The sequence below is a fragment of the Balaenoptera physalus genome, assembly GCF_965194825.1.
Source record: "Balaenoptera physalus genome assembly, chromosome: 2".
In the NCBI taxonomy this organism is placed as follows: Eukaryota; Metazoa; Chordata; class Mammalia; order Artiodactyla; family Balaenopteridae; genus Balaenoptera; species Balaenoptera physalus.
Window position 1 is genome coordinate 130,759,469 of NC_138883.1, and position 15,326 is coordinate 130,774,794.

Here is a 15,326-nt window from a genome sequence, read left to right on the forward strand (position 1 = left end):
TTTCCAGAAATAGTTGAGACAGTGTCCTCAGGTGATTTTGACTTGTACCTAAAAGTTGCCCTCCATACTACCAGTATGTCCTCCGGTTTTCCAGCTTACAAGGAACATTGTCTGCCTCACAACAACAAGGGGTCCATGGCGTTTTCTAAGAGGGGAGGTCCCCGATGGTGAAGCCCGTGCACAGAGCAGGAGTGGTTACAGGATGAGGGAAGACCGCTGCTTTCTGGGGTTCACACCTGAGCTGGTCAACCTCGGAGCTCTTGATCTTTATTGCAACCCTTACTTATTAGCTAACTAAACTCCTCCTTAGACCCTTTGTTGCCACCACCCACTGTAACACCAGAAAAGGGGGGTGGATTATATTTCTGGTCACTGGCGAGGAATTTATTTCGGACTTTAGGTTTGGATTTTACTTTGGTCCTTGAATCTGCCTGATAAAACACATAAAACATCAGGGCTGTGTGGGAACCACCTGCTCTTCCCACTATGAGATGATGATGTCTTAGAAAAATGCTAAATATTTATCCTGAGAAGCTACAGGAAGACTTTACATCCAGAAACTATTTAAACCTCTTTGTCTAGCTCTTGAACTGTCTGTTCTGGAAGTGCTCGCCTTCCTTTAGCAGTGTTTTTGGGGTTTTTTTAACAATGATTTTGAATGAATATTTTGGCCCTTTGGTGAACAATGAGTATCCCCTCTAGAATGGTTTCCCAAGTGGGGATGGGCATCTTTATCTTTCATTTGTAGGAGCTAGAGGTAATGGATGGAGCCATATTGTGTAGCAAATATCCTTGGCCATCAGTTATTCCGTGTGTCCCTGGGTTGGCCCTTTGAGGCATTCACACATTTGACACCCCTGAAAGTCTGAGGTTGTCTTGCCCTGGGGCTCTCAGGGAAGAGCCCCTATGGCTGCTATCTGGGCTTCCTCTGTGTACCCTGCTCCCTCCCCTTCCCTTCTCAGCGAGGACTCAGATTGTTCCCACAGAGATGCCAACCGGCCCCCTTCCCCAGCTGCAGAGCCAGGCAGTCACTAACTAAACTAAATCCCGGTTCTGCCACTAACAGACTTGAGGCTTGCGGCAAGTGTCTTTAAGTTCTGTGAGCCCCAATTTCTTGACGTCTGAAATGGGGATGATGCTGTAAGAGAGCCATGAGATGCTGGGAAAGACTCGGTGCAGGAAAGCACCAGGCACATACGTGCTGGGTGTGGGCAGGTCCTCGGAAACGGAAACGTTAGTGTCTGTGGCCTAACTCAGTTCCTGCTCCTTTACTTCCCTGCTCGCCCTCACTGTGGGAGAGCCATTTTTGTGCCACTTGCCATTGGAAGTCCAAATCAGCAAGGACTCTATTTGCTATTTAACCATGTGGCATATTTATAGTGATGTTTTCTTTGTACTGTGTTTTTTCTTCCTAAAATTTGAAATTTTTCTTTTGGGTTAAGGAAGAAATAGTCTGTGCTTTTTTTCTGGGATTTCTGTCTTTCCTTTTTGTGCAAGGAAAAGCAAATCCTCTATTTGCATGTCACTGGATAGTTTGGAGATAAGACTTTAGCACTTCGTTTTTATTCTTCGCTAGGATTCAAAAATGTTTTTCTAATGCCCAGTGTCCTATGGATTACAAATATGACAAGCAATTTTACCAGAGGCAATTCGATGGCTGTTAGCACAGTACAAGGAATTTATGTTGATTAACATCCAAGGAACTTTGTTCTCTGTGTTTGCTTTGTAGCCTTACCTCTTTGTGGCAGAGTTAGAGACATAAATGAACATTTTAAAAAGGAGAGCAGCCCTTTCTCCTGGGAAGGAGAACGGAAGAGTCCCTGTAAGAAAAGGTTACATGATTGAGTGGAAAATCAAAATCTGACAAAGAAGCAATAATTTAGGATTATAAAGCAAGCCTGCCATCAAACATAATTATGTGACATCTTCTAGAGACATGGAAAATGGAAGACATTTTCAAAAATGAGTGGGAGTATTATGTTGAAAAACATTATTGAGTAATAGCTTCAGGGGCCTAGTAAATACCATCTCTTAGGCATCTTACTGTGTACTTTTTTCATCGTGAATTGGTACTCTCAATATTTTCCCCCTTATTAGATGGTGAAACTACTTTTCTTTCCTCTGATAATGAGGCAGTGTTACCAAGTAAATAAAAGTCAACATGCTCCTGGCTATTTGATCATGTTTTTAAACCGCATACAAATGACCTTTGCTCTACTCAGTACATATTTTCCTGGTAAACTATGGGTCCTGATGATTTGTAAGATGCCTCTCATTTTAAATGCAATGAGGGAGCTACCTTCTTAAAAGAATCACATTGTAAATATATTTAAAGGCAGAGATTTCTGGGCATTTGCTTGTCATGTGACTCACCGGTCCTCCCCTACAGTTTCTGCCTCATCAGGTGGCAGCATGGATGTCGGCCTACCTAAAGCCAGTTTGCCCTTGGACTTGGCTGTGGGCACAGGACCCTCCTCTGAGACGTCACTGTGCCTCTTAGCTTCTCCCCCGACATTACTCACACGGGGTAACTCTCGTGCCTCCTCTCCTCCTCACAGATTTTGGGATGACGAGAGACATCTATGAGACCGACTATTACCGGAAGGGAGGGAAGGGGCTGCTGCCTGTGCGCTGGATGTCCCCCGAGTCCCTCAAGGATGGAGTCTTCACCACGCACTCTGACGTCTGGTACGAGAGACCTTTCCTGTAATGCCAGCCCCCGGCCCCCACGAGTCCTTTCCTTTCCTCCTGTTTTCTGTTCATTGTTACCCCTTTCCAGCTTTGACTCAGTGTGATGGGGGCCACCCCCTCATCACTGACGTGTTCCTGTTGTCAGTGGGCACTTGTGGGATCTAAAGAATTTGTGGGACCAACATTTCTTTCAATGCTTAGCTGCTCACCGAGTGGTTGGGAGGCCTGGAGACACACCACCAGGGGCTAGGGTATGGGGACAAGCCAGAAAATTTTACCTCTTTCTGCTTCTCCCCCGCCTGCCTTCTCTCATTTTCTTTCGCAATAAATAGATGCGACGTGTGTGCGTGCACGCGTGTGCATATGTGTGTGTTTGGGGAGGGGGTTGCGTCACCTATTTAAACCTTCAGATTGCAGACAGTGCTTATTTTAGACCCAAAGCTTATGAGTCTTGATGTGTTTTCCTATTGGTTCCATCTGCTGTCTGTCCTCTTCCAATGGGCACCTATCGTTGTTGACCCAGGGATGGTGTGGAAAGCAAAATGTCTCCCTTAGTCATGGACGTATCTTGGGGTAGAAGGTGTATCAGCTGCGGATGCAGAGGCCTTTTGATAGTATTGTTTATTGTGGCTCCTCAGCAACATTGTGGAGAGGTGGTCAGGTTCTGAAATACAATTGAGGTTCTTGGCAGGCGAAGGCCCTGGCACGTCTACCTTCTAGAACGTCAGCTAGTTTCTTGGCTGTCCTCTCAGGAGATCCCATTGCTGGTGTGTTACAGAAATGGTAGTTGTTTACTCCAACTGTAGGGATGACCACATAGAGGAGCTATTTAAATAGTGACCGACATCATTTTTTTTTTTAACCTCGTGAACCTTGGGATCAAGGGCCTTGGATCCTATTTTGAAGACAGGTGCGAATTGGAAATAGCATTTGAATGTGACCCAGCAAAGCATGATTTCTTCTTGAGCTCAAGTGTGAGGTCTGTTTTGCAATCAGCCTATTCAAGATGGTTCCCTCTTCACAGTCAAATCAAAGTGTTCAGCACCATTTTTAGATATAGAGATGATGGGGAGAGGACAGGCCTGGGTCCACACCCGCATCTGTTTATTCTAGGATCCATGCTTCCAACAACTTTGAGGTCAGCTTACAGTGCAGTAAAATAGAAAACCACGAGAGCCAGGGAAAACAGAGGCAGGGCAGGAAGATAAAACTAGAGTTGTTAATATCTCACAGGCTAAGTTTACCAAATTCTGGTTAGCAGCAATTGCAACAAGCAGCAGTAAAGGGTGTTCATTGCCATTTTTCTCCCATTTGATGACGTAGACATTATGAACCAGTAAGAAAAAATATATATAAACAAGAGTAGGGATTTCATATTCATTCCATTCCATGTTCAGGCTTTGACAGTGCTTTAGTTTCTTTTTTTTAACATAGCCTTTGAGGATAACACTGGTAAGGTGGGTAGGCTAGGACAATGGAGAATATGGAAGGCTTCTCAGCTCCCCAGGATCTAGAGTGCTCCCTCTTGAAGGAATGAAAATCATTTCTGAGTGTATTCAATGGTACAAAACAGTCATCCCTAAATAGTTAAAGTCTAGAAAGAAATACAAAGAATTGTATTTGACTTTGCAGAAGATACCCTAGAATTTTAGGATCAGAAGATATTCTGAGGTCGGGACCAGTCCCCAAACCCCATCTACAGCGTCTTTGACAGCTGGTTTTTGAGCTTCTGCTCACATATTTCCAGGAACTGCTAATTCCTCTCTCATGAAGACAGACAGCCCTAATCCTTAAGACATCCTTGGGTTTTGCAGGTCTTTCTCATGCTATGCTTAAGTTGGCCTCTTGCTGACACCCCGTTGGCCCTTCTCTGTAGCACGGTTGCACACCCTGCTCTGTTTTTGATAAGACAGGCCTTGGAGTCACAAGGAAGTGGTCTTTTTTCTCTAGGTGGAATATCTTTAGGTTTTCCTGCTATCCTTGGAGACATAATTCCCAGGCCCTTGGGCACTGTCCTTGTTCCTCTTATAGCTCCTTTGTAGCACTGTGTCCCTGCAAATGGTTCCTTTGGGTTAGAAGACACAGGTGTGCCCTCCAGGCATGGAGGGAACCAGGCACAGGACTGGGGAGGGGGAAATCCATGGCTTGAAGGTGTGTTCCCTTCCTGGGCAACTGAATCACCCTACAACAGTCTTCATTTCTTGACTTACTGAGAAGCTTTCCAAATGGCCACAGATATCCAGGGCTGGATGCTCCCTCCTAGAGTTATTTGGTTCTTCAGTGGCGAATTCACATCAGCAGGTAATGTGGATATCTCTGTAGGTTTCGATTTGCTGGTGGGTGGGACATTGACATATCCCGTCCTGGTATGAGGAGGTGTAATTATTTATTTATTTTTTTAAAAGGAATTCCTTTATTTTTATTATTTATTTATTTATTTATTTTTGGCTGTGTTGGGTCTTCGTTTCTGTGCAAGGGCTTTCTCTAGTTGCAGCAAGCGGGGGCCACTCTTCATCGCGGTGCGCGGGCCTCTCACTATCGCGCCCTCTCTTGTTGCGGAGCACAAGCTCCAGACGCGCAGGCTCAGTAGCTGTGGCTCACGGGCCTAGTTGCTCCGCGGCATGTGGGATCCCCCCAGACCAGGGCTCGAACCCGTGTCCCCTGCATTGGCAGGCAGATTCTCAACTACTGTGCCGCCAGGCAAGCCCGAGGAGGTGTAATTATTGAATGCTGACTTTAACCAGCACTGGAATTGAAGTGAGTCTCACACCAAGTTGTCCCTTACTTGGGAAAACAACCCCAATGCTCGTAATTAGAAAAGACTTCACACAAAGGCATTTATCTAATGTTTAAAGATTAAATCCATAAAATTCAAAGCTTGGTTTTGTATGAGGCATTAAATGCCAGTGCCACATTGTAAATGACCTGCTCTGAAAAACATGCAGGCGTTGCATATTTCTCAGTGTCTCTGGCTGTGTGGCCTTGGTCAAACCATGGGGTATCTGTGGGCCTTAGCTACTCCATCTGTGAGGTAAGGTCTGTTTGGGGATGTCTGCAGAACCTCAGTAGATGTTTAAATGGCCCCGTGACAACTGGTGATGACAGGGAGGAACGTTGGCGTTGGGTAGAGATGCTTTAGCCTCCATACCTTGGGGCAGAAAAATGGTTGAACTCGGCTAGTCATGTCCTGTGAAGGATGCCAGCACTAAGTGGCCCTCACAGACAGGTGACACTGACATCAAACCAGAGTCACTCCAGGGAAAGCCTTTGTGGAGAGCCGGCTCTGTCACCTTCTGTGTTCTTTCGTGTGTGTGATCATGAGGACCTGGCATGGCCCAGGCACAGTGCTCAGCACGTGCAAGAACCAGGGTGCCTAGAGACATGGTGGTTGTCCCTGAGGGATGAAGTCTTGTAGAGAACAGGAAGCGACCCTGACAGGCTGGGATCACAGACCCCTTCCCCGAAGAGCGGGAGTTGTGGGGCACCCTGAAGTATGGACTGTCACCTTCCGAACAGTGAGGAAGTGGGCTCTTGGCGGTGGGAACACTGGGGGAAACCACGGTGGTGGGAAGCGCTTAGTGTGTGTGGAGGATGGTGGGACTTCCTCGGGGGAGTTAGGCTGAAGAGAGCTCAAGTGAGGCCTTGGCTCTTGTGTTAGGGGTTTGGGACTAATTCTGCAGGCTCTGTGAGGAGAGGCTTCTGAGCCGGAGAGTGACCTAGAGCCGTGTTTGAAGAAGTTCACGTTAAGCTAGAGTGTGAAGCTCCTCTGAGTAAGACTTTGGTGCCAAAAAGGAGGCCTCCTGTGGGCCAGGCAAGGGCGACCATCTGCGCTGAGGATGTGCTGGGAGGACGAAAGGAGGGGAACAGAACTTTGGGCAGGTCTGAGCCTGCACGGGCAAGCTGTGGGGGTTATCTGAGGAGGTGTGGGAAGGATGACCTCGGCGTGCTATTGAATATAGTTAGTTCCCTGTGCTCTACTGTAGGAGTTTGTCGTTGGCATGTTGACTCTTTTAAGCTGAAGGAGTCGAGAAGTGGAATTTGCAGGAAGGACTCTCTGACCTTCCCCTGAAGCAGGCTTATGACCCTTATATGCCCTGGAGGAAAGAAGCATCCTTATTTCCTAAGACACCAAGAGGAATCTGGACTAACAAGTCTTGCTGGGTTTCCCCAGTTCACTGTACCCTTTGCTCATATCCTTCTGTCCTGTCACCTTTTTCCATGACTTTGTGCTCTTCATCAAAACTAATATAAAAAATGCTTAGGTTTTACTACTTTGTTGGGTCTTCATTTCCTTATGAAGGCTCCTGTGTCGTGTAAAACTTATATTTAAAAAATCTGTACCCTTTCTGTTGTTAATCTGTCTTTTGATACAGAGCCCCAGCCGAGAACTGAGCAGGACAGAAGAAAAGGATTTTTTTTCCCCTCCTCTACAAAGGAAAGTGGCATTCTCTAAGAAAGTTAATATTTTTTTCCTCGACTGCCCCAAACCCGCTGGGAAACACTCTTTAATTTCTGAAGAGTTTATTTGATTCACTTATGAGAGAAGCTAAACGCATGAGCTTCTGACTTTATACTAGAGTTGTGGTTCTCATTTTAGTGATGTTACACTAGCAGTGGTTCTCCACAGGGTTGATGGCGTCTCCTAGGAGACATTTGGCAATATCAGGGTGGCGAGACAGAGTTGAGACGCATTAAGGTCAAGGATCCACAGTAACCCAGAGCTTGGAGTGGGGCAATAGGCGCTGAGTGGTCAGCACGGGCGCCGTCTGGTGGGCGCTGGCCGCCTGACAGCAGCTGGCACAGCCGAGGAGCGTGTGGGGCAGGGGGGGACGTGGGGCTGGGCGAAACCGCATTTTCAGGTTATTTCTCGGGCCAGGCCTGCCGTCACTTGGGTACTGCATTTCAGAGGTGGAGTTGGGAGCCATGGCCTCTGAGGCAGCGACCTAGGTGACCAGGCCAATTCAGTCTGCGGAGATCCCCCAGCCCAGGTTGACGGGGGAGCCCACTAACCTCGGCTGGGCCTGCGAACACTGCATTTGGGCCTCTGGGCCTTCAGCTTTCCTAGGTCTCTCATGCAATACCAAGACTATTTCTCGGTCACTGAGGTTCAAAAGGTTCTTGGGTGGGTCGGTCCTCTGAGGGCTAAGATTCTAAATATTTATGTCTGACATCTGCTCTCAGCATCAATTTGTACAAAACCCTTTTGTTCATGGAAAGGAGCTGAAGCATCGAGTAAAACATTCTGATACAAAGTCCGCGGCCCTCCTGGCTCGGCTTGGCCAGTATCCGCAGAGCTCTGGGCAGGAAGCACCGCCCCAGAATTTTCAGTGCGGCTTTGCCCACGCCCCTGGCCTGCGGAAGGTCCAGGAAGCCCCTCGGGCTGGCCAAGCGGCAGGCTTTAATCTTTGGAAATGAACCGAATGGAAAGGCAAATAGACCGTGGAGAATTTGTGAAAGACGGTGATGTATGCTGGGAAGGCATCTTTATTTTGCAGATTACAGCACTGCCTTTTTTAACATCCTCAGTCTGAAATTTCTGTGTATGTGTATACCTATTTTAGTTTGTTTTCCAGTAGTAGGATCTTCTAACCTACAGGCAGAAGCGCATGCGAGGCGGAATCGCTCCCTGCTCCCCTTGCTGACTTGGTTCCTCGGCCACCCCCTTCCCCCCACCTTGGCTAAACTCTGGGCCTAAGGATTCTTCCTAGTGCGCGAGCCCCACCCCAGCCAGTGCCGCCCCTCTCTGTCCCCCACCTGTGAGGCTGAGCCCCTCGTCTCCCCGGGCCCTCCTGGACCTGTAAGATCCCCACTGAGCTTTTCGACACCCCAAGGCCCAGGCCCCCACCCCAGACCAGTGAAATCAGTCGGGGGCCCAGGCATCCATAGGCATTAAAAACTCAACCAGGGTTCCTGCGTAGAGAAGTTTCAAAACGGAGAGCTTGTTGAACAGCTTGCTTGTCCCAGGATGCATTTAGTCCCAGGGATTTGCACTAAATCACTGTCCCAGCCGGGCCTGGGGACCAGCATTCGATTATTGGTGGTATAAAGCACATTAGGGAGACGCTGCCCTGCAGGGTCCTGGCTGGGGCTGGGCCCTGAACTCAGCTTGCCTGGGGCTCCCATTGGAGATCACGTGCTCGCTGGCTGTTCAAGGGCCCTGAACACTCCCTCCCCTCAGCTGGCAGAGCTGTGCCACCAGGGCTGCATCGACTCTACGACACATGAGGATGGATGTTCCACACTTGGCCCAGGGCCTGGCTCACTGCCTGACATGCGCTCAGTCGCCCAAAGGGAGAGGGCTGTGTGGCTCTGTCCACCCCTTTCCGAGCACCTCACGTTTCTTTTCTCCCTGTAGGTCCTTCGGGGTCGTCCTCTGGGAGATCGCCACGCTGGCCGAGCAGCCATACCAGGGCCTGTCCAATGAGCAAGTCCTTCGCTTCGTCATGGAGGGCGGCCTTCTGGACAAGCCGGACAACTGTCCTGACATGCTGTATGTATATGCTGGGTCCCTCTGGCCCCGGCGGGTGCTGGGATGACCAGAGCAGTTAAGAATAGGGTTTATCCTAATGGAAAGAACCTGTCCCTTTGGGCAAGTGCCTTAATCCTGCCCCATCTTCCTTAATCCTGGGGTTCGGATTTGCAGTTTGCATTGTGGTTTCTCAGGCCAAACGTCTTTGTGAAATACTTGACCAAAGCAATCCCTGCTGGTCTTCTCCAGGCAGAGTTTTTTTAAGAAAATGTAGCAACATGACACTGATTACTCTTAAGCCACAGTCCCAGGCTACTCCCCAGCCATCAGCAGGGCTCCTCCAGGCCTGTGGACCTCAGACCTCCTTTTGCAGGCGGTTCCAGGATGCTGCCACCACCTGCGGTCCCCCCATGTTTCTTTCCTGTTAAGTGTTTACAAAAGTCGTAAAAGGCCTGTGAGTGGCAGGCTCTCAGCAGCCTCCTCCAGCGGCTGTGCCGACCTAGAGGCAGTCAGGGGGCCTCCCGGCAGGCACAGCCCTGGCATGTAGCTTTCTGTTCCTGAGATCTGTCAGATAACGGGAAACAGTCCATGACGCCTCGTGGGCCTCCCTGCTCAGTGTTCTTAGAAGAAGCCCCTCTGTCAGTTTAGGTCAGAGCTGCTGAAGGTGTGAGGATGTGCAGGTGTGCTGTGGTTGGGTCATCAGGTGCAGACAGGTACAGATGAGAGCAGTGGACTTGCTTTCGACATGCACATTAAGGCAGGGCTCAAGATTCTTCTGGATCCCAATAGGTAGAAGGTAGGCTACCACAAATACTTCAAGACCAATGCAGGAATTTTCCAGAAGTGCTTTTCAGGACAGATTTGGCCTCACACTGGAAAGGGCCCCAAAGGAGCTATTGGGCTGTCTCCGTGTCTGTGGAAGGCTCTGCCCAGATCTGCCACCTACCCGCGCACCAGCCTTGAGTGAGCACTGACTTGGGCAGGGCCCCGTCGTGGTGGGGTGATTTACAGATGTGAGTCAGACGCCACGTCGAGTGGGTACCAGGGAAATCGGCCCCAACAGCCAGGAAAGCTCTGTTCATTTGGTCTCCCAAGGTTTCCATGGATCAGGAAATGGGAGTGCTGGCTCCTCTGCTCAGTCTGATGAGGTTGAGATCAAGATGTCAGCCCGAGCTGCGAACATCTGAGGCTCATGGAGCCTCCCTCTCGCAGGCCCCTTCAGGTTGTTGGCAGGAGTCAGCCCCTTGTGGCTGTAGGACTGAGGTCCCAGGGTCTTGCTAGCTTTCAGCTCCCAGTCCTTGCCATACTTCCCCTCCACTGGCCTTCTCACAACAAAGCAGCTTTCTTCTTCAGGGCCAGCAAGAGAATCTCTCTGCTGCTTTTTGACTTTTTTTTTTTTTTTTACCTGATTAAGTCACATCCACCCAGGATAATCTCCCTTCTGATTAACTTAGAGTCAATTATTAGAAACCTAAATGGAGGAGTGAAATCTCATCACATTCACAAGTCCCTCCCACTCAAGTGAGGGGATCATACAGGGCGTTTACACCAGGGGAGGGAATCTTGGGGACTGTCTTAGAATCTGACTGCCTCAGCCTGGGAAGCAGAAACCATTGTCCTGTCAATAAACCAAGGTTTTCGGGGTTTTTTTAAAGCACTTTTAGTGTAGCTTCCAAGACTGAATCCCTAAGCTCCAGGTAGAGGGTGGGGGTGGGGAGTGGGGGTGGAACTTGTTCTCCTGGCTCTGACTGCGCTGCTGCTTCAGGGGTACATTAGCTGGGTATCCTGCTCTTTAACTGCTGCCTCTGAGCATTTACTCAGCCAAAGCCTGTTCTATCCCAGGGACATCTTGCATGGAATTAGGAAAGAGGCCAGAGAATGCTGCAGGAAAGGGAACATCTTTGCCTCAGAGTGTGTGTGTATGTGTGAGTCTGAGAGAGAGAGTGTGTGTGAATGTGAGAGTGTGTGTGTGTGTGTGAGTGTGAGAGTGTGTGTATGAGAGTGTGTGTGAGTGTGTATGTGTGAGTGTGTGAGAGTGAGTGTGGGTGTGTGAGAGAGTGTGTGTGTTTGTGTGAGAGTGTGAGTGTGTATGAGAGTGTGTGTGAATGTATGTGTGAGTGTGTGAGAGTGTGTGTATGAGTGTGTGTGTGAGAGTGTCTATGAGTGTGTGTGTGTTTGTGTGAGAGTGTGTGTGTGAGTGTGACAGTGTGAGTGTGTGTGTGTGTGTGTGTGAGTGTGAGTGTGTGAGAGTGTGTGTGTCTGTACGAGAGAGAGAGAGAGAGAGTGTGTGTGTGTGTGTGTGTGTGTGTGTGTGTGTGTGTGTGTGTGTTGGGGTGGGAGTACCCATTGATCATCTGAGCATGGGCCCGGACTAGGAAACCTGCATGTGTCCTGGACGTGGGGCACAGGATACACCCACGCATGAGAGGAAGCTCCACTCCTCAGAGGGCTGTGCATAAGCGGGCAGTGGGCGTCCTGGATCCCTCACCAACAGACTCCCTAGTACAGCCTCTTCGGACTTCAGGACCCAAAGATGGAAGAGATCCACATGGCCACTTAATGCATTTTCTTGCCCCTGGTGGAAACTCTCCCTCTCTCCACCTGTGTTAGTTTCTTTTATTTCCATATAACATTACCCGAAACCTAACAGTTTAAGACAACAATAAGCATTTATTATCTCACAGAGTTTCTGGAGGTCAGGGATCCAGGAGCAGCTTAGCTGGCTGGCTCTGGCCGGGGGTCTCCTGAGGTCACAGTCTGGCTGGCAGCCGGGGCTGCAGTCATCTGAAGGCTTGACCAGGGCTGGGATCCACTTCCAAGATGGAGAACTCACGCCACCAGTTGCCACGTGAGGCCTTAGTTCCTCTGTGACGCTGCTTGAGTGTCGTCGTGCCATGCAGCTGGCTTCTTCTAGAGCAGGGCTCAGAAAACCTTTTCTCCAAAAGGACAGATAGTAAATATTTTCAGCTCTGCGGGCCCCTACGATCTCAACTGCAGCTACTCAACTCTGCCGTTGTACAAGAGCAGCCAGAGACATCACAGGAACAAGTGTGGCCGTGCTCCAAGAAAACTTTATTTCTGGATACTGAAATTTGAATTTCACATAGCTTTCATTTTGTCACAAAATATTACTCTTCTTTGATTTTTTTTTCAACCATTTACAAATATAAAAGCCATCCTTAGCTCATAGGCCTTACAAAATTAGACAGCTGGCCAGATTTGGCCCGCGGGCCTAGAGCGTGCCTCCCCTACCCCAGAGCAATTGCTCCCACAGCAGAGCAGAAGCCACAGTGTTCTTTGTGGCCTGGAAGTCACGCTCCACGGTGTCCACAACCTCATATGGGCTAACGGGCAGCCTTATTTGATGTGAAAGGAGATTATGTGAGGCGTGGACACCAGGAAGTGAGGACCACTGGGGTGTCAGAGGCCAGCCACCACACCCTACTGATGACTGCCCCCCTCACAGGTGACTGCCCTCCACTTTGAACAGTGCAGCCACTGTATTCATGTCAGCCCATTAGAAGAACAACCTTCCTTCTGAGCAAAAATATAAGTAACAGAGTTTGAGGAGTGATGCCCACTGAATTGGCCTGAGCGTGTCCAGTGCCAGAAGAGTCTAACACTAGAAGTGGTGGTATTTTAGCAAGCATAGAAACAGTCCAAGAAAGCAGGTGTGAGCTTTGTTCGTGTGGTTTGGGGATGGTGGGAGGAGAGGTACTGTTTTTGAGCTTTCTCTTTGACTTGAATAAACATTGTCTCTGAGAAATTTGTAGGACTCTTGAAGTTGATCTGCCCCCAGGTGACTGGAGATTTAATATTAATTTAATATGCCTAGGAAGCAACCCCCTGCCATGGGAAAGGCAGCATACTTCCTGTTCCCAGCATAGAGTGACAAGGAAATTTACATGGAGAGGTTACTCTGGCATATTAAGTGTATAATTCAGGAGGCATTTCTTCCTCGCCATCTAGAACCCCCTTAGTAAATTTTCTCCCTTCTAAGAAAAGAACAAAGTGAAAGGAGGCAAGTCAGTTTTATAAGGAGTGTCTGTATTGTCCTTGTGAATTTATTGATGAGCTTAGGTAAGGAAGACGTGTTCTGAGAGAGGGGTTCTTTTATTACAAAAAATGAAAGAATGGACTGTTGTTTCTCTCAGAGGAGAGCAGGATCACTGAGCCCTCGGGAGTTGCCTGAAAGCCATGCTGGGCCTCCATGTGGGAGAGAGGTTGTGTGCTTCAGTTCCAGAGGTGTGAATGGCACTCATAGGGTAACAGGGGGTGGGGTGTGCAGGGGCTGCTGGTGGACCTCAGCTCAGCATCGTTGCTCGGCGATGCCCGGGAACAGATGAAGCTGGCTCTTCCCCAGTAGCCAACAGTTCTGATCCCCTCAGTGGAACAGGGTGCACAGCTTTAGAGGAAAGGTACCATGGTCCAGGCTGCAGAGTGTCTAGGCCCATGGGTCTCAACCCTGAGATTCAGTGTGAATCGATCAGCAAGTGGCATGAGACAGATTCGGCTTGTGGTTCAATGGTGGATCCGTATTTTAGATTGACAACAAAGCTTGTCCTTAACCTTCTCTTGCACACAGGTCTCCATACTCACACCACCAATGTCCTTCAGCCCCTCTGAGTGAGTGCTGACTGCTCCGGCCCAGAGCTGGGACTGTGGGGAGCGGCCCACACTCTCAGCAGGTCCGGTGACTGGAAGGGCGGGACTCTGATGCTGGGACACGGGCTGGAGCAGAGGTGCGCGCTGAGCATGGACCATGTTCTCTGCGGGTGGGACTTTGACAGTGTCACACATCAAGACCCTCTGCCAGGGAGGCCTTCAGTGTGCAGCGTTCAGAAAGGAATTTGAACTTTTTAGCCCAGAGAGTCATCAACTCACGGATGAGTCTGAAACAAACTCAGTAGACTTTGGTTGGTTTGCAGTTTTCAAACATGGTTTTTCCCTGTCGCTGATTAAAGCCCCCACATTGTCGGGAATCCTGGGCCAGTTTTGTGGGAATCCAGTGCTTGAGTGGGATCCAAACAGTCAGGAATGGCACTCATGCCCAGTTAGCCTGCAGTGGGCTTTTCCTTGGTGCACGGGTCCTGCCTTAGATCTCTGCCCCAAAACAGAGTAGCGTGGGGTGAGCGGTCAGGCAGGCCCCTGTCCCACTGCCCCTCCTGGCTGAGAAGTGGTCATAAGACAGTCCTGGCTGTTCAGGGCTGCCAGGAGGGGAAGAGCGGGTGCAGATGAGCCCTGCGGGTCCTCTCTGGAATGTGGGCTCGTTGTCGTGACAGTCCTCACCCGGACTGAGGCTGTGCCAGCACTTAGGTGCTGGGCTGCCCTAGGCCGCTCGGCCCGTGATTGCAGCCTGCCCGCACACAGCAGGGCCGGGGATGGGGAGGAGACAGTGAGCGGGATGAGACCATCACCCAGCCTCCGGGGTCACACGAGGGCAGCAGCTCCGTCTGCTCCTGCCCCTGCCCCAGGTGAAGGCTGCGTGCACGCACACCTCCGATGCAGGCGTTCAGTAAAGGATGACTCCAGCTCCCCAGAGCTGACCAGTTGTAAAAAATGTGCTTTTTTAAAGAGGAGTTTTATCAGCTCATAAATCCTTCTAAAGTCTACTGGAAAGTTTTCTTGTGGAGATAGTGTAAACAAGGTCTTGAATCCCACAGAGTAAAAAGACTTCCTTTTATGGGCAGCAGTGGAAGGGCCGTGACTCTGGAATGGTTTAAAAGTGGTGCCACGTGGTTTGTTTGCGCTGATGTCACTCACATGCCTCCCCTGCTGGTGGCACCTTCTCAGCCCCAGGCCAAGGGGCACGGAGCCAGGGCACATCACGTGTCCTTGGCCCTGGCTGTGCTTCTATTCAGGGATAAGTCAGTCGGCCAGAGAGGAAATTGCAGCTGAGCCGTGGAGAGGGATTTCATGTATTTATGGCCCTTTTTTCTTTGGTGGGGGGGGATATGGAAGGAGGCTTGTTTACCATGTGACCCAAGGACAAGCTGCCAGTTTATCTGCAAAGCCCGAATGACACCTGTGACTGTCGATGGATGGCCAGGAGAGGGAGAGCCTCCAGGCAGGACTGTGGTTTCTCTTGTTTAGATTGAGAGAAAATTCCTCTTTCTGAGGTCGGTGTTGTTCAAAGTGTAAACACATCATTCACGAGAACTCCATC

At 49.6% G+C, this 15,326-nt stretch overlaps 2 protein-coding genes across 3 annotated transcripts in view; one reads left to right on the forward strand and one right to left on the reverse strand.

Annotated features, from left to right (window-relative positions):
• Nucleotides 1-15,326, forward strand: part of IGF1R (insulin like growth factor 1 receptor) — a 310,095-nt gene that overhangs the window by 285,608 nt on the left and 9,161 nt on the right. For both annotated transcript variants that reach the window (XM_082448429.1, XM_082448430.1), the window contains exons 19-20: nt 2,559-2,688; nt 9,047-9,181. In XM_082448429.1, coding sequence (XP_082304555.1) covers nt 2,559-2,688; nt 9,047-9,181 — 265 coding nt within the window. The remainder of the gene's footprint in view (nt 1-2,558; nt 2,689-9,046; nt 9,182-15,326) is intronic.
• The window catches only part of PGPEP1L (pyroglutamyl-peptidase I like), a 63,930-nt gene continuing 60,414 nt past the window's right edge, over nt 11,811-15,326 (reverse strand). The window contains exon 5 of the mRNA XM_082448479.1: nt 11,811-12,091. Within this exon, the coding sequence (XP_082304605.1) occupies nt 11,941-12,091 (151 nt within the window). The 3' untranslated portion in view covers nt 11,811-11,940. The remainder of the gene's footprint in view (nt 12,092-15,326) is intronic.